General features: G+C 52.2%; 1 protein-coding gene across 3 annotated transcripts in view; it reads left to right on the top strand.

Moving 5' to 3' along the window:
- Window positions 1-26972, top strand: part of SLCO2B1 (solute carrier organic anion transporter family member 2B1) — a 56511-nt gene that overhangs the window by 20542 nt on the left and 8997 nt on the right. The window contains exons 3-10 of one of the 3 annotated variants that reach the window (XM_061442150.1): window positions 2989-3126; window positions 3218-3380; window positions 4963-5190; window positions 6445-6546; window positions 8551-8678; window positions 17839-17947; window positions 24527-24691; window positions 26681-26873. In XM_061442150.1, coding sequence (XP_061298134.1) covers window positions 2989-3126; window positions 3218-3380; window positions 4963-5190; window positions 6445-6546; window positions 8551-8678; window positions 17839-17947; window positions 24527-24691; window positions 26681-26873 — 1226 coding nt within the window. Of the gene's footprint in view, window positions 1-2988; window positions 3127-3217; window positions 3385-4962; window positions 5191-6444; window positions 6547-8547; window positions 8679-17838; window positions 17948-24526; window positions 24692-26680; window positions 26874-26972 lie in introns of those variants that run through there. The other 2 variants (XM_061442149.1, XM_061442151.1) reach the window with 2 other exon arrangements.

Here is a 26972-nt window from a genome sequence, read left to right on the forward strand (position 1 = left end):
GCAACGTGGAGGTGCCTGTGGCTCCGAGGCAGAGCTGAGCTTGTGCCCTGCGGCAGCTGGGAGAGCTCTAACTCTGTTTACTGGGTCACGCTGCTGTCAGTGATGGTGTCTTCTTCCAGGCGCAAAAAGCATCTCTCCTGCCCATGCAGGTCAAGAGCCAGATGTCCTGAGCAGAAACAGGGATGTAAACAAGCGGCTCTGTGCCGCAGGACAAGCTCAGCACCGCGTGTGCAGCCGGAGCACATGGATCTCTCCAGCAGATCTGGAGCGCCTGAGTCTGCTCCTTCCTTCCCGGGCAGAACAGCAGCCGTGCTGTGATGGTGATGCCGACACCAAGCCACCGCGAGTCCTTTGCAGGGATTTAGCGCTTTAAAGTGCCAATATAGGGGAGAATAAAACACCGGATTCCCATTCCCGACCCATTTTGACCTCCTGAGCTGAAGAGGATGGGGGGGCAGAGGTGGGCAGCTGATGTAAACCATCATGCCATGAAGACCCTGGATACCCATTGGGCTGTATGCTATGAATGCCTGGGTGAAATACGAATCTAGCTTCGGAATTTCCATCTGAACTCGTGTATTCAGGAAGCAGTGGCTGGGAATAGCCAGGCTGTCCTGCAGGAATGCAGGAGTTTTAGCAAAGCTGGCTCTGGGAAAGCTTCCCTTTGGCTGGGTGACATTGTCCTACTCCAAACATAGGTTGTGACATGAGCCTGGAAAGGGGAAGATCCTGCATTGCATGATGCCAACGCATCACTTGTGGTGGTGGTACCCGTACTCCCGTGCGCCAGCTCTCCGGGAGCCAAGGGAGCTTCACCATCCTCTTTGTGCTGTAAACTGTCCCTCTGCCTGCAGAGCAGTCCGGTTTGGCAGTGACCACGCTTCAGCCCTGGATCAGAATGAGACACAGCGGAAATCAGGGCCAGGCTGAGCAGCTCCTCTGGGTGAAACTGCTCTCTGATGGGAGCTGGCTGCAGAGCACACAGAGCCAGAGCAGTGCCCTGCCCTGGCCAGGGACTGGGAACAGCGCTGCCAAAGCAGTGCCTGTGGATCTGGGGTTGTATCCAAGGCTGAGGGCAGCAGCTCTGTGAGGACCCAGTGCAGAGAGAGGGCTGCACCCCAGAGCGTGAGCAGCAGCTCAGGGAGGGGATCCTGCCCCTCTGCTGTGTGAAGGGGAGACCTGAGAGCAGCTCCAGTGCCTGAAGGGGCTGCAGGAAAGCTGGAGAGGGGCTTGGGACAAGGGATGTAGGGACAGGCCAAGGGGAATGGCTTGAACCTGCCCGAGGGGAGACTGAGATGAGCTCTTAGGCAGAAGCTCTTCCCTGGGAGGGTGCTGAGGCGCTGGCACAGGGTGCCCAGAGAAGCTGTGGCTGCCCCATCCCTGGCAGTGTTCAAGGCCAGGTTGGACACAGGGGCTTGGAGCAAGCTGCTCTATGGAAGGGGTCCCTGCCCATGGCAGGGGCTGGAGCTGGAGGAGCTTTGAGGTCCCTTCAACCCAAACCACCCTGTGAGTGGTGCCGGGCTGAGAGCAATCGAGGGCTCTCCCCTTCCCCGCTCCAGGAGGAACAGGGAGGAGGATCGAAAGAGTGCAACTCCTATGGGTTGAGACAGGAACAGTCCAGCAACCAATGTACAACACAGATCACCACCGCTACTATCAACTACAACAAGGATAAGGGAAAATAACAAGGGAAGAGAATACGATACCACCAGCCAAGAAACGAGTCCGTGTCCTTCCAGGTAACTCCCAGTTACCCCCCTCCCCGGCCATGACGTGCTGTGGTATGGAATACCTCTTTGCTAGCCTGGGTCAGGCGCCCCATCTCTGCTTCCTCCCGGCTTCCCCTCCTCCCTGGCAGAGCATGAGCCTCACAAAGTCCTTGGTCAGGGTAAACATCACTTAGCAACAACCCAAAACATCGGCTTCACCAACAGGCTGGAAGTCAAAACACAGCACTGCACCAGCTAGCACGAAGGAGAAACATGACTGCTACTGCTGGACCCAGGACGGACTGAAAGGATGCCTGTGAATGAGCCATGCAGCAGCAGGAGAGGAGATGGCTTGCCAGCTCCTTGCCTTTGCTAGTCCTTTGCAGGGCTGTGGGTGAAGGGGACGTGGTCTCTGTCCCTATCAGGGCAGTTCGTTTGGCACTTGCCGAATGCTTTTTGTGTGAGGGCAGGAAGAGGGATGCTGCTCTTGGTAATGGTGGGGCAGCTTAAGCCATGTGTTTTCCTGGGCAGCTGAGCACATCCCGAACCCTGCAAGAGATGAGGTCAGATGTTTTTCTGGGAGGTGACGCTCTCTGACACGATTTCCTCCCCGAAATAGAAAAGAACCGTCACGTTTTCCCAAAGGAGATGTGCCCTTGGGATCCGGAGCTTCACAAGAAGGAAAGGAAATCAGGGAGTCCAAATTATCCCCCCGAGCTTCTCTCCAGAGGAGCTGTTTGCTGCTGTGTTTGGAGGGGCTCGCTCCCATGCCAGGAGAGCTGCTGCCAGCACTGGGAATGGCTGCGTGCCTCGGGCTGGACAGGAGCAGGAGCGTTGTGCAATGTCCCAGTTCCACTGCTGGATCTCGGGGTCGAAGCCAACACAAACTTGCAGCGTCCCAATGAAGCGATCTGTTGGCCAAAGCCACTTCCAGCTGAAGAAACAGCACCCTCCTCGCAAACACTGACCCTATGGGCGCTGCTGGCAGAGGGCTGTTTAGTGGCCATGACCTCATTTCAGAAGACAATTGATGGTGGGTAATTCAAAGGCTCACGGGGAAAGGTTTATGCCCAATGAATCGTCAAATCATAGAACGGTTTGGGTTGGAAAGGGCCTTAAGATCATCCAGTTCCAACCCCCTGCCATGGGCAGGGACACCTCACACCAAACCATGGCACCCAAGGTCTCATCCCGTGATCATGCCTTTGTGTAGGAGCTGCACGGGGTTGTGTTGCAGCTCACAGTAACCGTGCTGGATGCTCTCTTTTTGTCTTGGCAGTTCTTTGTCTTCTGCCACGGGTTTCTGCAGCTCTCCCAGCTCCTGGTCTCTGGTTATCTGAAGAGCTCCATCTCCACCATCGAGAGACGCTACGGCCTCTCCAGCCAGACCTCGGGGCTGCTGGCGTCCTTCAATGAGGTGAAAACCAGCTTGCTTCTCCTGGCGAATGCTCTCCCCACGCTCCTGCTGCCCCCCGGTGAGACCTCTTGGTCTGTGTGTCCTGCTGCAGGTGGGGAACACGCTGCTCATCGTCTTCATCAGTTACTTCGGGAGCCGGGTGCACAGACCTCGCTTCATCGGCTGCGGAGCCATCCTCGTCTCCCTGGCTGGGTTCCTCATGTCTCTGCCCCACTTCATAACGGGACCCTACAAGTATGACCAGTCCGTTGCCAGTAGGTACTCTAGGAGCTTATCTTGTGCCTTTGGGGACAGTAAAAATGAGACCTTCCCTGGAGGGTTTGGGAGCTGAAGACTGTAGGTTTGCCCTCAAGGAGTTTGAATTGTCTGGGGTTGAAATCATCTAGGTCCTAAGAGGCAATGGATGGTGGAAAGCAGAGGCAGGGGTAGCTGGAACCATGGGGAAAGGCATGAAAAGAATCAGAACATAGGCTGTTCCTCTTTCTCCTTGTCATCTGCACATCCACACAGCAGACAAACAGCAGGTACTGGGAAGGTCTTCTCCAGCCATTGGGGCTCTCGTCTTCCATATGTTGAACCGAGTTGTCCTCATGCATATGAATTGCTCCCTTATTGTCCTAACGTAGACAAGATAAAGTCTCATGAGCTCTGTCACCTTTATGGGAGGAAACAAGAGGTGTGGGAAGGAGCTTGTCTCATCCCGATGGGGCAGCTCTGGGGGTGAAACAGTGCTGTCTGCCATGGGTGAGTGCTGGATTCACACCTAACTTCTGCCTGTGGGGCATCTCACCTGGCAGCCTCAGTGTAGCTGGGCTGTCTGTGGGTTCAAATTGAAACAGGGGGAGATTCAGGCTGGAGATAAGGAAGCAGTTCTTTACTATGAGGGTGCTGAGGCGCTGGCACAGGGTGCCCAGAGAAGCTGTGGCTGCCCCATCCCTGGCAGTGCTCAAGGGCAGGTTGGACACAGGGGCTTGGAGCAAGCTGCTCTATGGAAGGGGTCCCTGCCCATGCAGGGGTTGGAGCTGGAGGAGCTTTGAGATCCCTTCCAACCCAAAGCATTCCATGGTTCTGTGAATGCTTTCAGGCTCTAGACCCCACCAGAGAATCAACCTCCTGTGAGAAACGTGCAGCTCTGAATCGCTCGTGGAGGAACAGGTCATGGATTTGGGATTTTCTCCTTGAAATAAGATGAAGGAATGAGAAAGGAAAGAAAGGAGACAGCCACTGCCTTCTTACCCTCCTAAATCCTGCTGTGAAGCTCCAGCAAACCTTGCAGGAGCCTCCACTAACCACCTTTTCCCTGTCTCATCAGACAGAGCTCAGCTGCAGTCACCAAAGCCTTAATGGGTGATTTAATGGGTGAATAAACCATGGCTGCAAACAGGGGTCAGGAGCTAAGGACAGTTTGGAAGCCATCAGCCATGCTTTGCAGCAGCATTGGTGCAGGTGCTGTGTGAGCACTCAGGGCTGCATGTAAATGCAGCACAACCGTGGCAATCCTGCTGTAAAGACCACTATCCTTCCCCCAGGGGTTTAAGGAACACGAAGGTGCTGGAATCAGCACTTTCACTTTGACATCCCTTTCTGAGGAAAATGGGTTCTCATTTCCATCCCTGGCAGTGTTCAAGGGCAGGTTGGACACAGGGGCTTGGAGCAAGCTGCTCTATGGAAGGGGTCCCTGCCCGTGGCAGGGGTTGGGGCTGGAGGAGCTTTGAGGTCCCTTCATCCCCACCCATTCCATGATTCCATGTTTCTATATCTATGTGCTTGCTGCTGTCCTAGGGAAGCTCTTCTTCCATAGAGAGCTCCTTAGTCCTGCTTCCCTTCTCATCACAGGCGTGTTCAGCAACACCACCGACCTGTGCCAGGCCGGGGTCCCGGGCTCCCAGGGGAACACCAGTGATGCCGGCTGCACCCCCCATGCTGCCAGGGAGAACCACGAGGTTCTCCTCGTCATGTTCATCGCCCAGGCGCTGCTGGGCATCGGCGGTGTCCCCATCCAGCCCTTCGGCATCTCCTACATCGACGACTTCGCCAGTGAGAGGAACTCCCCCCTCTATTTGGGTAAGGCTGGGGCTGCTGTGGGCAGGCAGGATGAGAGCTGGGCTGGGGCAGCCTGGACAAGAGAAGGCTCCTGAAGGGGAGGCCTGAGAGCAGCTCCAGTGCCTGAAGGGGCTGCAGGAAACCCAGAGAGGGGCTTGGGACAAAGGTTCAAGGCCAGGTTGGACACAGGGGCTTGGAGCAAGCTGCTCCAGTGGAAGGGGTCCCTGCCCGTGGCAGGGGTTGGAGCTGGAGGAGCTTTAAGCTCCCTTCCAACCCATTCCATGCTTCTATGATGAAGAGGGCAAATCAGAATTAGGTTGATAATTAGGTGCTAATTGGTGTTAATGAGAGCAGGGGGTTGCTGTATCCCTTCTGCTCTACCCAGTGCTACAAGGTTCCTGCAGAAACAGTTCATCTGCTTCAAGCTTGTACAAGCTGCAGAGACCAGGAGTACTGGGAAATACGGTTTAGGGGACACGATGGAGTGATAAGATGGAGAGGAACATCATAACCATGTCTTCCTCCAGAAAGGCTTCAGCACAGAGAAGAGGAATAATCTGATCTCTGTTGTTCACAGCAGCTATGGGGTTAAGATGCAGCAATGAAGACTTTGGTCAGATATGGGGAAAATCATAGGAAGCTCAATAGGCAGGGTCAAGCACCTAGGAAGTAGGGAAGTATCCTTCAGCAGAGGGGGTGCTGGAGAACTGCTTGGTGTCTAAAAGAGATGGCTCAAGGGTGCTGGGATGGTCTTTGCAGGTCTTGCTGGCCCTTTTCTAGCTGAATTGGATAACAAGGGTGGCTGAAACCCAGGTTATTACCATCAAGAAACTGGGAGTACTACATTAGATTGTGCTCCGGTACATGCTTCAAACCTCTGAACCCTATTTGAAAGGCTCATCTGTTACGAGGGGGATCTTGTATGCATTTGGGTTTTTTATCAGTATTCCATACGGGAGAGTTTGCTGATAACTTTTATCACCTTACCCTTGTAAACACCATTGCATTTCCTGCCTTTCTTGTGCCAAGGGGCACATCTTGTTCCTGGGTGTATTTCAGTCTTTGTAGGAAGCTGAAGAAAAGGGGAAGGAAGGGTCTGAGTTTTGCAAAACCTTTCCTGTGAAGGGAACATGGAAAGCACGGGGCTGTTGTCCTTCGAATGGTGTGAGGTAGGAAAGCTGCCAGGGGAGCAGCTGTGCTGGAGGAGGATGTGGTGGACCTTGGTCCAGCCCTATCCTGCCTCAGTATTCCCTCTCTGCTCTCACCCCTCTGCAGGCATCTTGTTCTCTGTGACTGTCATCGGGCCAGGGGTGGCCTTCATGCTGGGCTCTGCCATGCTGCGCTTCTACGTGGACATTGACAAAGTCACTGGAGGTGAGCGAAGGTGTCCTTGGAGACCCAGCAGCATCCTTCACACTGCATCCCATGTCCTGAGCCAGCTGCTCTCCGGGCATCCCAATGCCCCATGGATGAGGGTGCAACCAGGGTGTCCAAAGGAAGCTGGAGAGGGGCTTTGGACAAGGGCCTGTAGGGACAGGACAAGGGGAATGGCTTGAACCTGCCCGAGGGGAGATAGAGTGTCGGGCATGGAGCTGGATGAGCAGTGCGTATTGATAATACAGATGCATTTAGGAGCTTTGTCTCCTTTTAGGGCCTCTGGTTTACTCCTGCTCACTGCCTTCACCAGTCGTTTTTTGCCCTGGACTTTGTCACTATATACCTATATGATGTTTGCAGCACAAGAGCACACTCTAGTCTTGAGCTGCCTCCTCCTATGAGGGTTATTGCTGTAGCTATCCATCCTCTTCAGTGGGTGAACCATGGAGAGGTGTCTGCAGTCTTGTCTTACCTGCATCACCTGATGGAGCAATGGGATGAGGGTTTGCTGTTTGCCTGCACACCCTGATGCTCAGTTCTTCTAAACCATCTTCTGCAGATGGACCTTGAGTGAGAAATGTGTCCAAGTAGTCAGAACTGGAGAACACCCAGTTTTAGAGCTATCTTCAGCCTAAAGATGTTTTCACCCCACTGGGACCAGCCAGCGAGCTGTGGCTGCATCATGCTAAACCTAACTGAGCTCCCTAATCAAATTTAACTATGAAAGAACACAATTGGTGTTTATTCAGGAGGAGATTTAAACCCCCAGTTTGCTGAAGGCATCGTGCAGGGAGGAGATGCTCCAGTTTCTTTGGCCTATCGCTTGCTCCCACCATAGATGGGGGATGAGATGCGGCCGCATCCGCTGTGCCGAATCCAGCGAACTGATTTCAGTTTTAATTGCACCCCTCCAGTGAGCACAGCTCACTTGTGTTAAACCTCACCGTGAACAAAGAGGCTTCTGGGAGCACTCATTTCCTGGGGTTGCTCGTGACTAGAGCCTAACCACAGGTATCCCCTTTCCCTGTGCAAATAGATCTTGGTTCACACTCGCCCCGTTGTGAATTTGCATCCTGGCTCCTGCATGTTCTGTGTTATTAACGCCAAGTACCTTCCCCACAGAAAATGTTATTTTTGGCAGTGTCCTGAGGACGACAGGAGAGGAGGATGGGATAAACTGGGGGAAGAAGAAGGAATATAATCCGTATTCCAGCTTTTTTAAAGAAGGGGTTCTGTTGGCTGAACTGCAAACCAGGCCCTGGCTGATGGACCAGACTGGTGGGAACAGCTCCATGGTCCAGGTCCTGCTGTGAATCAGGTCCTTGTGTGGGTAGCCAGACTGCAAAGAAATCTAAACCAGTGGTCTTGGATGCTGAAAGTGAACTCTACTTAACTCCATTTTCATCCTAATAAAGGATTTTCTTGAAGGGAAGTCAAAGAGAAAGGAAAAGGAAAGAGAAAGGAAAAGGAAAGAAAGGGAAAGAGAAAGGAAAGGGAAAGGAAAGGGATAGAGAAAGGAAAAGGAAAGAAAGGGAAAGAGAAAGGAAAGGGAAAGAAAGGGAAAGGAAAGGAAAGGGAAAGGGAAAGGAAAAGGAAAGGAAAAGAAAAGGGAAAGGAAGTCCTATGGGCAGATATTATGACTTAATCCCCTTGAGTATTTCCAAGCTTTGTCACAACATGGTTATCCCTTATCTGAAAAGGCTGTGATGGGGATGCTTTCCTTTGCCTTTCCAGCTCGAGGACATCCCTGTCCCAGTTGTCTCCATCCAAAGGGCTCAGTGGGTTTTTAGACGCTAAAAATGGTGATAAAGAAGAATGCAATGTGATTTAACACCATGGAATGACCTGGGGGCAAAGGCTGCTCAGCCCCCAAAAGTGATGCTCCCCAGACTGGGAGCCATTGCTTTGGAGCTGGATGATGTTTGGGACACCCATCACCATCGCTTCGGGATCCCTCCATTCACCTTTGATTTAACACCCATATCTCTATCTGCGTTGCAGGCAAAGTCCAGCTCACAAACAAGGACCCGCGGTGGGTCGGAGCCTGGTGGTTGGGTTTCCTGATGGCAGCCAGTCTCGTGGCCCTGTCTGCGGTGCCTTATTTCTTCTTCCCACGGGAAATGCCAAAAGAGGTAGGAGAAGGGCTGCAGATTCCCCTTTTTGTATTGCACACAAGCACCTCGTCTGTTCATGTGCGTGTTTGTCCATCACCATTACCTGCTGTGGGAAACGCGACTGTGGATGTGGTTGTGATGTTTATAGCTGCATCCCAACGTCAGTTGGGAGCTGTGATTTGGTCTCATCTCTCATGTCAGAGGCCCTTGTGTGCTGGGCTCAGTGAAACCCAACGTGGTGCAAGTAGCTTAATGGATGGGATAATATCCTTGCTGGCCACTGGAGTAGTGCCTATGTGTTGATCCTTCTGCATAGGCAGGATGGGGCTCAGAGCACCCTGCTCTAGTGGAAGGTGTCCGTGCCCATGGTAGGGGGCTGGAACTGGATGAGCTTTAAGGTCCCTTCAACCCAATCCCATAGAATTCCATGATTCTATGAGCAGTCCATCTCCTTAGAGTGTGTGACCATTTCCCTGAGATCTCTTCTCTGGCCAAAAGGATTTTAGATGCTTTCCATCCCCTAAACCCCCTGGCTCTATAAAGTCCTCAGTGATAACTGACAGGGAAAAACCTTTAAGAGCCTGAACATGTCACTTCAAGCCAACGTCTGCCTGCCTGCAGCTTGTTCAGGGGATGCTTGTCCCTGCCTCTTGCTGGGACAGTCCTTTACTCCATGCTTACTACGAGGGTTTTTACTCCTCTGGAGCCTTCCTGAGGGCTTCAGTGCTCACTCCAAGCTGCAGAACAGCTCAGGAGGTTCCCAAGCACTTCACTGGCTGCGGGTCCCTGCGGGTCACGAGGGGTAATCCAAACCAAAGCACTCTTTAAGAGGAGGCATCACGCTCCGGTTTGGAATGTTACAGCAGCTGCTGGGACGCGCTTAGTAGGTGAAATTGCACTCAGTTGATACTCCAGCCTGTGTAACTGCCTTTCACACGTGTTTTATCTTGGAGCAGTGTCGAAACTTGCTTGTCTAAACAAGCCCCTGCACTGCCCGGTGCAGAATAATCCTTCATTTCTGCTTCTGCTGCTTGAATTTCCACAGGGATGAGTGATGCTTACAGGGATTTGGGTTCCACGTGCCTGGGAGAATGTGGCTGCTTGTACCAGTTACAGTTCTGGGGGTATTGTAATCTACTCCTGGGTTATGAATCATAGAATAGTTTGGGTTGGAAAGGACCTCAAGGTCATCCAGTTCCACCCCCCTGCCATGGGCAGGGACACCTCACACTAAACCATGGCACCCAAGGTTCTGTCCAACCTGGCCTTGAACACTGCCAGGGATGGAGCATTCACAACCTCCCTGGGCAACCCATTCCAGTGCCTCAGCACCCTCACAGCGAAGAGCTTCTGCCTTAACTCCAACCTGAACTTCCCCTGTTTCAGTTTGAACCCATCACCCCTTTTCCTATCACTGCAGTCCCTGATGAAGAGTCCCTCCCCAGCATCCTTGTAGCCCCCTTCACACACTGGAAGCTGCTCTGAGGTCTCCACGCAGCTTCTCTTCTCCAGGCTCAACAGCCCCAGTGTTCTCAGCCTGGCTCCATACAGGAGCTGCTCCAGCCCCTGAGCATCCTCGTGGCCTCCTCTGGGCTTGTTCCAGCAGCTCCATGGCCTTCTTATGCTGAGGACACCAGAACTGCACCCAGTGCTGCAAGGAATGCTGTGAGGTTTGCAAAGGTGCTGTGGTCCTGCAAGGGGATGGGGTGTAAACTGAGGTTAGAGGATAAGGGTGATCCTGCTTTGTCCTCGTGAAGCTTGGTTCGCTTTCCAGTCATTTGCAGATGATCCATGTTAGCAGAATGTGTTCAGTGTACAAGGGTGGCACAGTGCATCTCGGGAGAAAGGTTCTTTATTAGGGCTGATGGCAATCTTCGTTTCATAAATGGCTCTTGAGGGAAAATAATGCTCTTTGAAGTGAAACAACTGCACTTTGATTTTGTGCAAGTGCTGCTCTCTGATCAGCCTGAGTGATTGCGAAGAGCTTCAGGGAAGGATTGCTTGGCTGTTGGTTTATAAAGGCAGCAGGAAGGGTTGTGAGTGACTATGGGGAGTGCTCCCACATGGCTGGGCGCCCGTTTATCCCTTTGCAGCCTGGATCTGCTTCCATTTCTCCCCATTTTACCATTTCCATCAGAAAACTGTTGGAAACCCCTTCTAGTAAAAAATAATGACGAGGCAGTAATGGAAGTGATGGCAAAATTCGAACCCTTGAAGGATGGGGGATGCCAGGACCAGCAGAGTCAGCTCATGACCATCCCATGGGGTTATCAGTGCTGGAGCAGCAGTAAAGGGCTCTGCTTAAGACAGTAAAACAACCCAAAAAGGCTCATGTCCAAACGTTGCCAGATGTTCTGTGTAAAACATCTGTCTGCCGCAGGAGCACTCAGAGCATTGCAGGGAATCTGCATTATCATGGATGATTTTCCATAGGTATTGCAGAGTGAAAACTAGACATCATTTTCCTTGCTTGCCCTGGGGGTAAATCAGTGTTTGCTAAGGGTAGGAGCATGACTGCTCCCCCATGGTGAAGGGCAGCCCCCTTTCCTCTCCAGTGAGCTGGAGGCAGCAGCATCTCAAAGGTCACTTCATTACTGCACCCACCACTGAGCCTCTTGCAGCCAGGGTTCACCTCCAAAAGAGCATCAACCAGGGATATATGACAAAGCCCTGCAGAAGGGATGGGCAGAGTTGTTAAGACGTGATGGAGAACAGAAATGTGTGTCTCCAGGTGTAAAATTCAGCTCTGGTAAAGCTTTGACCCCAGTTTTCATAGATCCATAGAATCCCAGAGTGCTTTGGGTTGAAGGGACCTTAAAGCTCCTTCAGTTCCAGCCCCTGCCACGGGCAGGGACCCCTTCCATAGAGCAGCTTGCTCCATGGCCCTTCCTCTGCCCCAGCTGGAACAGACACCCTTTCCCAGGGGGTCCCTGGTACCACGGTGCTTGTGCTTCAGCTTTCAGGTTTCACCCAGGTATCTTCTCACCACAGAGAGCAAAGCTCTTGTTTCTTCTTGTGCTCGGCTCCGGTTTGGGATGGAGAGGGGCAGATGTGGCACTGTGGCGAGGGAAGGTGGGATCCCTGTGCTGTCTCTGCAGCACGAAGCCCCATGCCCTGACATGCAGCAGAGGGGAAGGGAGGGATGGGCTCAGCAAAGGGCTTTACACACCAGCACATCAGCAAGAATGGACATTGTGATAACCTTGGGGTCAACCCTGTCTAAATACAGCTGTAGCTTCAAAGACAATCAGCATTTCCTTTGCTGCCTTTGCTTTCAGGGCTTCTTCCTGTCTAAAGCAGGAATAAAGCAACCAGCAGCCACAAGCTGCAAGCCCTTGAAGCATCAGCTGGGTTTTCCCACCGTGTCTGTAAAGCCCCAGCACAGCATCTTACCCACACCAAATACCCATAGGCACATCAGCCATAACAGCACGTAGGAAAAGCACAGATCTGCTCTGTCCAGAGAAGAAGCTGAGATGATTCTGCACCACCAGCTATAGGATTCGTTCTTGGAGGCCAAAGGGTCAAGCTGTCTTTGTGTCTGTCTGCAGAGCCCTGCCTGTCTCAGTAGGTGAGGAGCCTGCCTGGGAATAACATGACCACATGGAGCTGTGGATGCAGTCCGCTGCTGCAGTCCACCAGACGAGATCCCAGTGGTGCAGACAGGCCCATGGCTCAGCCCTTCTCCCTGCCAAAGGGATTATTCCTCTTCTCTGACCCTCACCCTGCCTTCATTTGTCCTTTCTCCTGTCTTTACATAACTTATCAGAGCCCTTAGTGGTAAATCCATACCAAACACCCTCCCCTCAATGGGCATCGTGCAGCAAGCACTGACTAACAGCGCATCCCTCTGCCTCTTTCGAAGCTCGTTTGCCTCCTCCCACCAGCCAAGACAGATCTCCATTACTTATTCTACGACCACATTTCAGCTTCTCTTTTATTTGATAGCCTCTTCCTTTGAAGTTCCGGAGATGATTTGTGCGCTCAGGGTTAACATCGATGATCGTCAGAGTTCTCTCTTTTGATCTTGCTTTGCATAAATCAGTCACTCCAGACACAGAGCATTTTTATTCCTCTGCTTTGATACTTGTCAGTGAGTTTCTGGCACCAAAGCATCCCAAATAAGCCCATTAAGGGATGATCACAGCAAAGCTATGAAGTTGTCATAGAATCATGGAATGGTTGGGTTGGAATGGACCTTAAAGCTCAGCCAGTTCCATCCTGATCCCAGGCAGGGGATGGGAGGATGAGGCTGTTACTGGACAAACTACTTCAGTCAATACCATTATTTCCCAATAATTCCAGTTTAATCCTGCCTCCATGAGCCTGAACTCTTTCCCTGGGACTGTGCCCTGGATTATGGGGAACTACAGCATTTGAGCACTTTCCAGTCGCTGAGTAGCCAAAGTTCAGCTCATTCTTTACTCTCTGTTGATGTTGTGTCCCAACCCAGGCAGTTGTATTCTGACTGCTAAAGACTTTCGCTTTAGGAAAGGCCTTTTCTTGGGCACTGTGTCTGTTGCAGGCTCATTGCCTGTTGCACTGCAGCAGGTAAAGCACCTCTCCAGTCGCTGTATCTCTACAGGTGATGGAAAAGGGTTGGAAAGGGGAAAGGTGATCTCAGGAGCACCTCAAACAGAAGCAGGAGCATTGCCCTTGCTCAGCATTTCTCCTCTACAAGATCTGTCTTTTCCACCCCATTATCTCCCAGTTCAGGTTTCATTCTGTGACATTCCACAGTCACACCGAACCAGCCCGTGCAAAGGGGGTGAGTGAGAGACGCTTCCTCCTCGCCCTGAAAAAGCCTCCCTGTAATGTCAGCCCTTGTCATCTGCAAACAGATGCCTCGTGAGAAAGCTGGGATGGGTTTTATGGGAAGCAGGTCTACGTGTCCCGGCCATGTCCAGGCCCTGGTGCTGTCACGCAACCCTCTCTGGGTATCAGTCCATCCATCAGTGCTTCCCTATTAAGCTGCACTGGAAGAGATGTTTGGACATCACCATTCCTGATGGAGGCGGCCTTGCTTGGCATCAGCTCCTGTCCCTCCAGTCCCAAAGCAGGTTTATGATGAGGAGAAGGTCCTGCAGGTACAATGCAGCCAGGACCCCTCCTGCCCTGCCCTGAGGATGCCCCGTGGATGCTGCTCTTGGCTGCACACAGCATTGCACCAGCATGTCTGAGCCTGCAGGGAGCCTCCTGCCCTTCACCGGGCTCGCTGGGGACTTCCCATCCCCTTCCCAACCCACAGAGGGTGTTTCAGGGCACAAACAGCTCTGTTTGGGGCTGTTCTGGGTCCTGGCGTGGTGGGAAGGTGCTGGAGCTTCAGTGCAGGCAGAGACATTGCGCAACGGTGCTGGGGGAGTGCAAAATAACATCTCCGGTGTCTGCGTGGGGACAGATTGCAGCATTCACCCAAACCCTCCCCTGTTTGTTCAGCAGTGACCTGATGTGCTTCCAGTGGTGCTGACATGAGAGATGATGGGGAACGCTCCTCGGTGCCCGCTCCGGTTGGGGTTAGCAGGGAAAGGTTAAAAAGAGGGGACAAGGGAATCTGAGGCTTAGCCCTGGGATGCTCTGAGGCTGCCTCCTTAAACCTCAAGGCAAAGGCAGCCTAGGTATACACAGAGCATTATGTAGGGAGCTAACAGGGGGACAAGGGCAGGCTGTGGAGGTGCTGTGGGCAGGAATGGGATGATCTCTATGTCTAGATACTATAGGGAGCTTTATAGATGGGCATAACCGGTGGCTGAATGCAACCATCCCGTTACACGTGAGCAAGGTGCCTGTGGGCTGGTTGTTGAGGGCTCTAGGAAGCCAGGTCCCTGGTGGAACCCACGCTTGCTGCAAGAGGCACAGGGATGCGTTGTGGGGAGCGTGACCTTGTCAGGAGGAAACGGATTCCTTCGCAAGCCACGGGCTTTTGCTTTTTGTTTGCTTCAGATGAAAATAGCTCCTCCCTGACCTTGTTTGGCACCGAGCTGGGAGCGCCAGGGGATGCGCAGCCAGAGGGAAACGCTCCAGAAGCCTCACATTGAGCAAGGAAAACCTCTCAGCCACAGAGCACGGCTTTTATCCCCTTCTCCAGGGCTGTGTTTGAACAGAACAGGGCTGCAGCACCTCTGGCTGCCCTTCTCGCAGGTGCAGTGGCAGCAGGGGGAGAGCAGGAGCCTGGCTCGCAGGGAAGATGCTTTTCCTGCAAAGCAAGTCCTGGTCTCAACCCTGCTCGTACCTCGTTTATTCATGTCCATGCAGGGAAAGAGGGCTGCATGCCTTTAATCCTGGGGATGAGAAGGATCTGGGGAGACCTCGAGAAGCTCCAGTGCCTAAAGGGGCTGCAGGAAAGCTGGAGAGGGGCTTGGGACAAGGGATGTAGGGACAGGCCAAGGGGAATGGCTTGAACCTGCCCGAGGGGAGACTGAGCTGAGCTCTTAGGCAGAAGCTCTTCCCTGGGAGGGTGCTGAGGCGCTGGCACAGGGTGCCCAGAGAAGCTGTGGCTGCCCCATCCCTGGCAGTGTTCAAGGCCAGGTTGGACACAGGGGCTTGGAGCAAGCTGCTCTATGGAAGGGGTCCCTGCCCGTGGCAGGGGTTGGAGCTGGAGGAGCTTTAAGCTCCCTTTCAACCCAACCCATTCTGTGATGCTACGAAAGACAAACTCCAGCTTCCTTTCACTTTAAATCAGGTTACAAACTCTCCTCTCTGCTCTAAAACTGCAGTGTTTTCCAGAAATACATCCAAGCTGTTCACTGTGGCTTTCTCAGCTTCCAGCTCTTTGTCCTTCAGAGAGGGATCGCTCTGCTGGGCACCCTCTGCTCATCCAGAAAACCACAAAAAGCCCCAAATCCCCGAAATTCCCCGCTCTGGAATGCCTCTATGTGAGCATGACCCCTGCAAGTGGGATGTTCCTGTGCACATCTGGCTTAGCACCCACTCGAGGAGCAGCTGCTGTCTGCGCATGGAGCCAAGACCTTGAGGAGGAGGAGAACTCCTCTCCCCAAGCTGGCTTGGACCCCTGATATATTTACTTGCTGCCTGAAAGGGTCAGGAAATGCATTCCTCTGGGATGAAGCAGGGACATTCACACGCTGGGAAACCAGATGCAGAAGGACCGGGATGAATCCTGCCTCCTCACTGTGGGCGGGGAGGAGAAGGATGGTGGGTCTACCATCAGAGATGCTCAAGCCCTGCTGCTGTTGCTGTGCTCCTGCCACAGAGGATTTCAGCATTACTCAGAGCAGGCAATTGGGCCAGCTGGAGTTGGAAGGTGCAAGAACATGGGCTGGTTGCTCAGCACTGCCCCGGCTGCAACAGCACCATGCCAAAGAAACCCAGACAAATGTGGGAAGCACCTTAAAACATGGCCCCACGCTTGGGTTTTTCAGGATGATTCCTTACAGGATGGGTGTGTGTCCATCAGTGAACGGGCTCCCATTGCCTCTCATGTTTTTGTAAAGGGATTTTGTCTATAGCCATCACATCTACCCTCGTGTGGGGATGGTGAAGGCTTTTGAGGAAGGAGGATGAAGCTGCTCCATGCTTTCCATTAGGAAGAGCATCCCTAACCTGAGCTCAACCTGGGAAAAGCCAGAGAATCCCAGCCTGGTTTGGGTTGGAAAAGGCCTTAAAGCTCCTCCAGCCCCAACCCCTGCCACGGGCAGGGACCCCTTCCATAGAGCAGCTTGCTCCAAGCCCCTGTGTCCAACCTGGCCTTGAACACTGCCAGGGATGGGGCAGCCACAGCTTCTCTGGGCACCCTGTGCCAACGCCTCAGCACCCTCCCAGGAGTCACGTTTGAGAGGTTCATTAAACCCTGATCTCCAGCAATAGAAGCCATGCAATGAGCGTTATCTCTTTCCCCCTGTAGAGGCTGCTCCACGAGGGAAGGTGGGAGCTGCAGCACGGGATGTTTTGCCTTCCTCGCTGCTTAATAATCAGCCTTGTTTCCAGAGGAAAAGGGACCATTTTAGCCCAAGAGCTGCCCAGTTCTCTCTGTGAATGCAGGACATCTAATTTCTGTTGAATGAACTCATTTGTCTCTCAGTAAACTGGTGCTGACTGTTACCACAGCGCTGCTGCTGAGCCCATGTGCGATGCCAGAGCCTGAGCTGCTCCAGCCAGTGTGGATGTCAGAGACTGAGCTGCTGCCTCTGGCCCTTGGGCTAAGAGCACACTGTGGTTTTCCATGAAAACCACACTTCTAAACACTTTCTGCTATTGCATATGGATAATAGCACGTCTAATGTCATTAATGCCCTCCATCCCAGTGATTCCCTAGCAGCCTGCAGAGCAGGGGATGCGATAGCCAAGGGAGGACTCCTCTTCTCCCTTGGCTTGCTGCTTGCTGGCAGGGGAACGATGCCCTGGGGTGTTGGACCCTTGCCTTGGACATGCAGTCATCTAATGGGGCTGCAATGGATCTTGGATGATTCAAGCCCTCCATCTCCCATTAGCATCTCTTTGCTTCTGAGCAGCAGCACCAGGTCCTTTGGGCACCCAGGTTAGTGACCCACGGAGCTCTAAGCACTGGATGAGGCTAAATTAAGCAGAGATACATGGATTCATCAGACCTCCAGCAGCAAAGTGTTGCTGTTCTGCATAGAGAAGGATAAAAGGGAGAGAGCTGCAGGATCTGTCCCCTTCCATGGACCAGTGTGGGCAAAGACACTCACACAGCAGCTTATCATGGTACATATGGAGATGTGGGGGAAATGCTCATCCTCCACCCAAACCCAGCATCCAAACCTTTGGTTGGAGGTCTAGGATCATTGCTCCTTCAGTTCCTGTGCTTTCTTCCACCCTCCCCATAGGTAAAGCAGACCCTCTGGGGAAGAAAAACACCTCCCTAAGGTTATCCAGCTTTCTGGATGCACAGACTTATACCCCTTGAGTTCCCGTGTTCATGTGAGCTGAGGACATGCTGTGCCCTACGTGGGTGATGGCCTAGCTTGATATTTAGGAAGTGGGATTAATTACTGTGGGGAAGGTGGCTCTTATCCCTGTAACAGAGCTGTATGCGTGGATGCTCCCACCCCACGGGACATGGACAGTGCTGGCCAAGCCCAAAAGCGTTTCAGGCTCCATCTCCAGGGTGAGCTGCTCTCTGGCATGACTGGGGAGAGATAAAGGGGGTTCAATGGCAATGGCATGGTCAGCACAGTGACAGCCTCTTGTGTGTCCCCAGGTGGCGAAAGGGACGGAAAGCGACAGCAAGAAGAGCGAGGATGTGCTCAGCCAGCTCAGGTCGAGATCTGAACACGTGCAAAACCTCTCTCTAACCAAGTTCATCAAACGTAAGTGTCTGCATCCCCGGCCTCCTGCTTGGATGGGTTCTCTCCGCTTGCACAAGCACACGTCCTGGCAGTGGGCAATGCAGGGACTTGCAGTCATGGGACACCTCACACTAAACCATGGCACCCAAGGCTCTGTCCAACCTGGCCTTGAACACTGCCAGGGATGGGGCAGCCACAGCTTCTCTGGGCACCCTGTGCCAGCGCCTCAGCACCCTCCCAGGGAAGAGCTTCTGCCTAAGAGCTCAGCTCAGTCTCCCCTCGGGCAGGTTCAAGCCATTCCCCTTGGCCTGTCCCTACATCCCTTGTCCCAAGCCCCTCTCCAGCTTTCCTGCAGCCCCTTCAGGCACTGGAGCTGCTCTAAGGTCTCTCAGTCTGTCTCCATAGCAGAGGTATAATTAGATCTGCAGGTCTCTTCCTGATCTGCTCACAGCAGATGCTTTCCATCTCCTCCACACTCCTCCATTCCATCTCATGCTGATCAAAGCATCTGGGGTTGGTAGCTTGCAGTGTTGCGTGGCTTTGTGGCTCGTCTAGGCAGTGGGAAATGGAACCCAAAACCTCATCAGAGCCCCAAACCAGGCAGGAAAAGGGTGCAAGGTGCAAGCCATGGGAAGAGAGAGAGCCCCATTTGGAGGCCTTTTGCAATATGGGGGCACCCAGCCCGTCTCTCAGGTCAGTGAGAATCAGACCCCAGCATCACCCCCAAAATCCTCCCCAGACTCCCTCTTCCAAGGCTGGCCACAACACCCAAGCCAGGCGCCCTCCCTGTCCTTCCAAGGACAACCAGGGTCTGCTGTGTGTTTGTCTGGGGTGGTTTTAACCACCCCAGTGCAATGTCTTGGTTAGCCCTGAGCGGGCTCTTTGTGCTGCAGGGATTCAGCTGGGCTTTAGCCTGCTCCGAGTTGTTTTACTTGAAGGAAACACACTGCACTTTGGCAATTCCTGATGGAAAGTGACCTTCTGAAGCAGCTTCCTCCCTGTGTCCTCAGTATCATCCCTTTAATGTATTGGGAATTCTCTGTATGATTGAGGTCAGTGCGGGGCAGGCACGGCCGCAGCAGCGCGGGCAGGTCTGCGTTGTGCTCCTTGCACTGTTTGCTCACTACCTTAACGCTGAATTAGAGGAGCAAGCTGAGGGTTTATCCCCTCACCGACCTTGTCGCATTGTCATTGAGAAACCCAGTGTGATGGGAACAGATTTATCGCCCTCGGATGGGCTCTTTGCCTCTTTAAGATGAACACAAGTGAGCTCCTGGGTGCAGAGGGAAGGAAGGGAAGGGGTTGTGTGGGGTTGAGCCGCAGCGTTGCTGTTGTCAGGGCTGTGGAGCTGTGCTAATAGAAATCCATTCTTTCTGAGAATTCAGCCCCCAAAGCCCAGTCCTAAAGCAAATGAAGTGTCCGGATTTTTGTTGTCATCGTAGACTCACGGAATGGTTTGGGGTGGAAAGGACCTTAAGGTCATCCAGTTCCACCCCCCTGCCATGGGGAAGGATGCGTTACCAGGACCTCTAACACAAACCTCTTTTTAGAGCCAGAAAGTGGGCAGGAACTAGCGTGTGATGGATAGATGGGGACAATTGGGGTGAAATCTCAGGACTTTAGTGCTAGCTCACCTACAGGTGACTGGAAAGAGGATTTTGCCTCCCATTTTATGACTTTTTTTGCTTATTCTGTTTCTTCTGTCCTATTCTGTTTCTGTTCTTTTTGGATGCTGGAGAGGGACTGGACAAGGGGTGATGGGTTCAAACTGAAACAGGGGAAGTTCAGGTTGGAGATAAGGCAGAAGCTCTTCCCTGTGAGGGTGCTGAGGCGCTGGCACAGGGTGCCCAGAGAAGCTGTGGCTGCCCCATCCCTGACAGTGTTCAAGGCCAGGTTGGACACAGGGGCTTGGAGCAAGCTGCTCTATGGAAGGGGTCCCTGCCCGTGGCAGGGGTTGGAGCTGGATGGGCTTTAAGCTCCCTTCATCCCAAACCATTCCATGATTCTATGATTGTTTCTCTCACCAGACATCCTTTCCTCTCTTCTATTCTTTTCTACACACCGGTTTATGAAAACAACATCTGGAGATTTTCCAGCCTGAGTCACCTTGGAATTTTATACCTTCTGTTGTTTGAAAAGAGAGGCAGAACGGAACACACGTGATGGGGAAATGCTGTAGGACAGTCTGGTCCCTGTGCCGTGCTCATACGGAGCCTTTTGTACATCACACCCCAGTACAAAAGGGTTACCCATCCATAAGGAGGACGGTCCCAGTTTGCAGTCTCAGCAGACTACAGGTGATGGGGTTGTGATGTGGAATCTTTGAGAGGTACCTCCTTGGCTTGCCTGGTTGCATCTGGCATCTCTGCCTGCAGCATGGGGGGCAGAAGGGCAGGAGATGGGCATTTAAGAGATGGGCTGTATCAGTCCATCAGCAGAAATGACACAAAGCAGATTCCTATCATATCTGACAGGAGAAATAGCAACCTGTGTATTAATTCAGCCTTGATGCGCACACCTTTTCACTGCTTGTAAATAGTATGTTAGTTTTATGGGCAAGGGGCTAAGCCTTGTGATGGAGATGGCTGTTGGCAACACTGCATCTGCTTGCTGGTCCATCTGCATCTTGAGGGGAGCTTTAATGGGTGGTACCAGAGCTGCCCAGTGCTTTGGTGCTATCCTTGGAAGAGACAGCCCCAGAAGTGCCCAGTGCTGATGGCTGTGGGTCCCCTGTACGGGATGGGAGGAAGGAAACCCTTAGGATACCAGCAGGGATTGGATCAAACAGGGACTGCACGAGATCTCAGGTTTTCCCATGGGATATTTCTGTCATGTTATCCCCACATCCCATGTAAGACAGAGTCCTCCCTCTGAGCCACCCATGAGGGATGGCTGCAAACTCAGCCTGGGACCAGAACCATGAGGAAGGCAGCATCTCCCATTGGGAAGCATCCCTTTGCCTGTCAGCTGGAGGGAACAGGGATGTCAAAGCACTTGAGGATGCTCCTTGAGCAGCATAAGGCTGAAAATCACCTTTAAGGGTTCATCATTCTCTTAAGGGCTCGGCAGAGGCAAGCGTTAAGTTCCTAAACTGACCTGGAGCAGAAAGATGTTCAGAAATGTTGTTTAGTCACTTAGTTCACCTTAAATGATGCAAAATGAAGCGTGATTATGGAGCAGGAAATGCGTTTTGTCATTTGTTCTGTTGCTTCATTGCACATGGAAAGAACTGAGAGCAAAAGAAGGGAATACTTGCCATTTGCTTTATTGGGAATGAAGTGCGGATGGGTTAGAGCCCATCCCACGGGGTGCTTCGTGTTCTCCCTTTCTCTGGAAGCCTCTGGGCTTTCGGTCTTCCTGGGGCAAGGTGTGACGAGCAGAGAGCAGTTTGCACAGCCCTGGGAAGCCTGCCTCAAGGGCAGGAAGAGCTTTTCCCTCCCCGATCAGCAGTAACAGGATGGAGCCACGTACAGGATAAATCCTCAGGCAAAGCACTGGGGACGGATCCAAACAATGAGGGCAGTTACCCGAGGAGGGAGCAGCATCCACTCGCAGGAGTCAGTCAGAAGCAGGAAAGTCAAAGCACTGTTGGGACTGCTTTTGGCTCCCGCACAGATGCTCTGGGTGACATTGGGTTGCACCCCGCTCTTTGTACTCACCAAGTGCTCCGTTTGCAGGCATTGGACCTGCTCGCAGTAATCAAAAAGGTAGGATTTAGCCTCAAGTAATTTCCATTGCTAATTTCTGCTGAAAGCACCTTGGGAGGATGTGCAGCTTCTGTTGCACGTACTGGGAATTAAGCCATTAAAGGTGATCTTCAAAGCAATTAAAACACTGGGCTTGTGACTTGTTTGGGGGTTTTTATCTCTGGTGCCTAAAGATGGTTTCAAGGATATTCTTGTGTTATGATTTCAAAGCTTCCGTTTGCTTTTAGTATCTGCCCAGCTTCTTCTCTGGAGCTGTAAGGCTGAATTAGTAACTAGGTGGTGGTTGCAGAGGATGGTTTCTCACTATGAAGTGGGGAGCCTGCTCGCTGTTGTAGCTTTACAGCTGTGGTCTGGGGTGGCAGACAGGATGTAGTCTGCCGGAAAAGGTCAAAGCACCCTATGGGAAAGGAATTGTTTTGGTGTAAGATTTCCATTGCCCCCCACAAAAGGCTGGATTAGTTCTTGGGAGATCTTTCAGCAAGCAAGGTGAGGTTTCACATTTGCAGTACGTCTGAAGTATTAAGAAAACTAAGCAGGTATATGCCTCAAAAACCAGAAGTGGTAAATGCTCCATCCCTGGCAGTGCTCAAGGCCAGGTTGGACACAGGGGCTTGGAGCAAGCTGCTCTAGTGGAAGGGGTCCCTGCCCCTGGCAGGGGGTTGGAACTGGATGATCTTAAGGTCCTTTCCAGCCTAAATCATTTTATGCTTCTATAGCTAAGGATAAAACCACCTCCCTCTTTGGGGTTCACATATGTAGCCCAGAGATATCATTGCTGGTCATAGCTGAGTGGTACCCTCCCACCTCTCCAACATATCAGTATTTCAGGGTCCTTGAACATGTCTTGCATGCTTGGACCCTCTCTTGTGCCCTGCTTTTGCTGCTCCCCAATGTCTTTAGCTGCTTGCCTATCCCTGAGAGCAGAGTGTTGAGCTGGAGAGGCAAAACTTCCATGAACAAGAGCTTTGCCTTTGAATAGGGACCATCCATGGATGGACCTTTGCTCTTCACAGGAGAGGTAAAGACCACTGCCTGCTCTAGTGGAAGGGGTCCCTGCCCATGGCTGCGGGTTGGAACTGGATGAGCTTTAAAGTCCCTTCCAACCCAAACTATTCCATGCTTCTATAACCTTTTAGGACAGCTAAAACAAATACACAGCTTGGGACAACTCCCAGGCAAGCAGCCGCAATCTCCCAGCGGCTCCCTACTGGAGCAGATATAAAGATTGTCCCAATTGTTTGTGAGCTGCTAAGAATTAACACCATTAATTTATGGCCGGCCACTGCATTAATCCTCCCTGTTAATTCCTTATCTCTGCCTCAGCATATTGCCTTTCATCTGGGAAACTCATCATGTGTTTGTCTGGAAGTTGCCCTTATGCGCGCCCTTTGCTTGCGCGCTGCGAAGCCGGATGCGGAGCACGGGAGAAGGAGACGGTGCAGGGGGAGCAGAAAGTGGGTTTGGGATGTGCACGAAGCAGAAATCACTCCAGGAGGGAGACCTGCAGCTTCCCAGCTGCTGGGTGTCAGCATCAGGCGTCCCAGATCCCATGGCACTGGCAGGGGGAGCTGTCTTTGCTGAGCACGATGAAGATGTCTTTCCTCAAGCACTAAGGGTTCAGCCACAGGGGATTTCACTGGAGCAGTTCTTGCCTATCCAAAGACATCCCCAAATACATATTTTTTAATGATGGAAACAGAAAGGACGTTGAAATTGCAACCGCAGCAAACAAATAAATTAACTTTTAATGACTTCCCAGCTCCTTTGGTATTTGTTTTAGCAGAAGCACTGCCAGAAAGCTCCAGGGAGATGAACCGAGGCGCTGTTCACTCAGGGCATGCGTGTTTGGAATGACCCCTATAATCATTCGGGGCCACAGTGCTCAGCCCATGGGTGGTGGGGCAAGGACAAGCAGGTTTCCAAGTTGCTCTCAGCCATCCTGGTACAGTCCAGCCTTGGAAGGCCGGAGATATGAATACAATTCATAGAGGTTCAGCTGAGGCTGAAAGGATACCATAAAGTCACTTGAATTTCTCCACAGGCATCGTAAGACCCTGGCAGCTCTGAAGAAGAGCTTAGCAGGAGACACTGCTGCAGAATCATAGAATCCCAGCCTGGTTTGGGATGAAGGGGCCTTAAAGCTCATCCAGTCCCAACCCCTGCTGCGGGCAGGGACACTTCCACTAGGGCAGCTTGCTCCAAGCTCATTCTTATCCCTACATCCCTTGTCCCAAGCCCCTCTCCAGCTTTCCTGCAGCCCCTTCAGGCACTGGAGCTGCTCTCAGGTCTCCCCTTCAGGAGCCTTCTCTTCTCCAGGCTGCCCCAGCCCAGCTCTCTCAGCCTGGCTCCAAAGCAGAGCTGCTCCAGCCCTCGCAGCATCTCCATGGGCTCCTCTGGATGCGCTCCAGCAGGTTGGGCAATGACCACGTGAACAGTGCCCTTCTTTACGAGCTTCAGCCTTGAGCTGCTCAGGCAGTGGGACCAGATGACCACTGCAGGTCACTTCCAACTGAAAACCTTACCTTGTTGCTTGCAACAACTAATTCTGCCATTAATTCACCCATCCCACGGCTGGTTCCTGAGGCAGGTGGGGTAAGGGATCATCAGCTTCCATTCTCTCACTCTGGTTTGCAATTTTCAGGTCTGTTTTTGCAGTGTTATGATGCCTCATTCTGGCTTTTTAATGTCCAAATGGTCAATCAAGCCCTGAAATGGTAAACTCTGAAAGCACTCATTCTGCCCTCTTGTAAATGAAATGTTCAGAAGAGCTCATCACTCCTAAAGAATTAGTTTGGTGCATAAAATGTGGGAAAATCCAGGGTTTTGCCGCTTCCCATGGGTTATTTTGCTGTTCAGCTCCTCTCCATGCAAGAGTTTTCCCTTTTCCTTTCAGATTTCCCTCTGGTGCTGCTGAGGAACCTGCGCCATCCCGTCTTCCTGCTGGTGGTGTTGGCTCAGGTCAACCTCTCTGCCATGGTTGCCGGGTTAGCCACGTTCATGGGGAAGTTCCTGGAGAGGCAGTTCTCCCTTACAGCCTCCCTGGCCAACATGATCATCGGTGAGTGTTGCTGTCAGGGCTTTGAGCACCTCTTAGAGCATAAACTGGAGGTTACTGTTTAGTGCAGAGGAGGCCACGAGGATGCTCAGGGGCTGGAGCAGCTCCTGTATGGAGCCAGGCTGAGAACATTGGGGCTGTTGAGGGTGGAGAAGAGAAGCTGTGTGGAGACCTCAGAGCAGCTTCCAGTGCCTGAAGGGGGCTGCAAGGATGCTGGGGAGGGACTCTTCATCAGGGACTGCAGTGATAGGACAAGGGGTGATGGGTTCAAACTGAAACAGGGGAGGTTCAGGTTGGAGATAAGGCAGAAGCTCTTCCCTGTGAGGGTGCTGAGGCACTGGCACAGGGTGCCCAGAGAAGCTGTGGCTGCCCCATCCCTGGCAGTGTTCAAGGCCAGGCTGGACACAGGGGCTTGGAGCAAGCTGCTCCAGTGGAAGGGGTCCCTGCCCGTGGCAGGGGTTGGAGCTGGATGAGCTTTAAGGTCCCTTCCAACCAAAACCATTCCATGATTCCTAAGAAGGAACATTTCCTGCGGAGCCAAGACAGAGGTGACACAAGGTCCTTACCCATAGTTTCTCAGCTGCTATCTGCTTCCCTTCCTTTACACTTCTTGCTAGAAGAAAACCTTTTAAGACCTGCATAGATGTTTGTTATCTCAAGCTGTTCCGTATAATCAAGGAAAGGAAACCGACTCTCTGCTTCAAGGGAGCAAAGAAACAACGGATGTGAACCGTGCGTGTTGCTGTAGCGGGGCTTACTTTACATCAATCATTGGGTTAAGGGTCTTTAAATAGTCGCTAGTAAATAGAATGAAAGCCTGCAGAAATGTAGGAATGCATTTGAAGGCACTTTGGAGGAAGAGGCCGGTCGGACTCTGATCGCGCCTGAACTCTCCAGTGTGTTTTCTGTAGTCAGACTCATTGCTTGTAGTTGTTGATCTACTTGTGTGCCGTCGGTGGTGTTAGGAAGGAAAAGAGTAAGTGCTGAGCAGGATATGTGCTCAGGAGATTAGCCTGCTTTTGCTTGCATTGTAATATCCAGAATATCCTGTCCGAGGCCGAGGTCTCCCTCTGTGATCTTCTCATGGTAATAAAAGTACAAAGGAGAGCACTCTCCTCTTGTAAAATCAGTTGGGGAGTTCAGAGATCCAGACGGGGAAGTATTTTAAATACACTTTAGCACAAACAGCAGGACTCCTCATAAGAAAGAGTTTTCTGAAGTCCACAGCAAATAAATCAGAGGAAAAGGAGCGGAGCAGACTGGCAAAGCCCAAGCTAAATACAGGCAGAAAGGTTCAAGGCAGCAGCAGTGGTGTCCTGCACTGATGTGCCCTGCTGAACTCTTCCCAGGCTTGATTTACCCACCCCATTAAAGGGTAAAAAACCTATTTCTTGGCTGGATTGTTCTAGCTTTTGTTCCCAGCTACTAAATCTTGTTCTGCCTTCGTCTGTCAGATCAAAAAGCCTTCTGCAGTTGGAAAACCCTTCCTCGCGTGGGTATTTATTGGCTGAAAGCAATCTCCCCGTTGATTCTTTGTTGAATTAAACAGGTTGTGCTTTGATATCCCGTTATAAAGGTGGGGTCTGTAGAATGCCAAGTGTGCGATGGAAACCTTCACAGTTTTACACTGATGACAACTGAAGTGGGCAGATGGCTGCGTTACACAGGGATTTAATATCTTCTGCGGGTTCACTTGATGTTTTCTCCTTGTCTACACTGAAAAATCACATTTGCTGGGTGAAGCATAGGTTTTGACTGGTCCCTACATCTTCCACGCATGGATACATAAAACATCCAGTCTGCTGTGGGATCCTGCTGGTTTTGCATCTTAGCATCATCCCACCGGTCCTTGCAAAAGCCTTGGTACCCATCAGAGCACAGATGCTACAAACCAGGACCCCAACAGCAAATCTTCTGGGGCTTTGTTATAATGAAGGGACTGATATGGATCAGAGGATGGAGAACAGGGTTCAGGAGCTGTCTTTCCCTCAGGTGCTGTGAACATCCCTGGGGCCATGGTTGGCATCGTGGTCGGTGGTGCCATCCTGAAGCGGTTCCAGATGTCCTTGAGGCAATGCAGTGCTATGTGTGTCCTCGGCATGTTCCTCTGCCTGCTTGTGGCCTTTCCCCTCCTCTTCCTCGGCTGCCCCACGCAGAAGGTCATGGGTGTTACCTACAGTGAGAGGTACTGACAGGATGGGAATGGGGGGGGGGTGTCATTCCCAGGGATGTGGGTACACCCCAATTCCCACCTGCACTGGTTGGGGTGGAGGTGGGAGTTAAG

The sequence above is a fragment of the Pezoporus flaviventris genome, unplaced genomic scaffold, assembly GCF_033815535.1.
Source record: "Pezoporus flaviventris isolate CSIRO_AGI_PZ_B2104156 unplaced genomic scaffold, CSIRO_AGI_Pfla_v1 ptg000215l, whole genome shotgun sequence".
Lineage (NCBI taxonomy): Eukaryota > Metazoa > Chordata > Aves > Psittaciformes > Psittacidae > Pezoporus > Pezoporus flaviventris.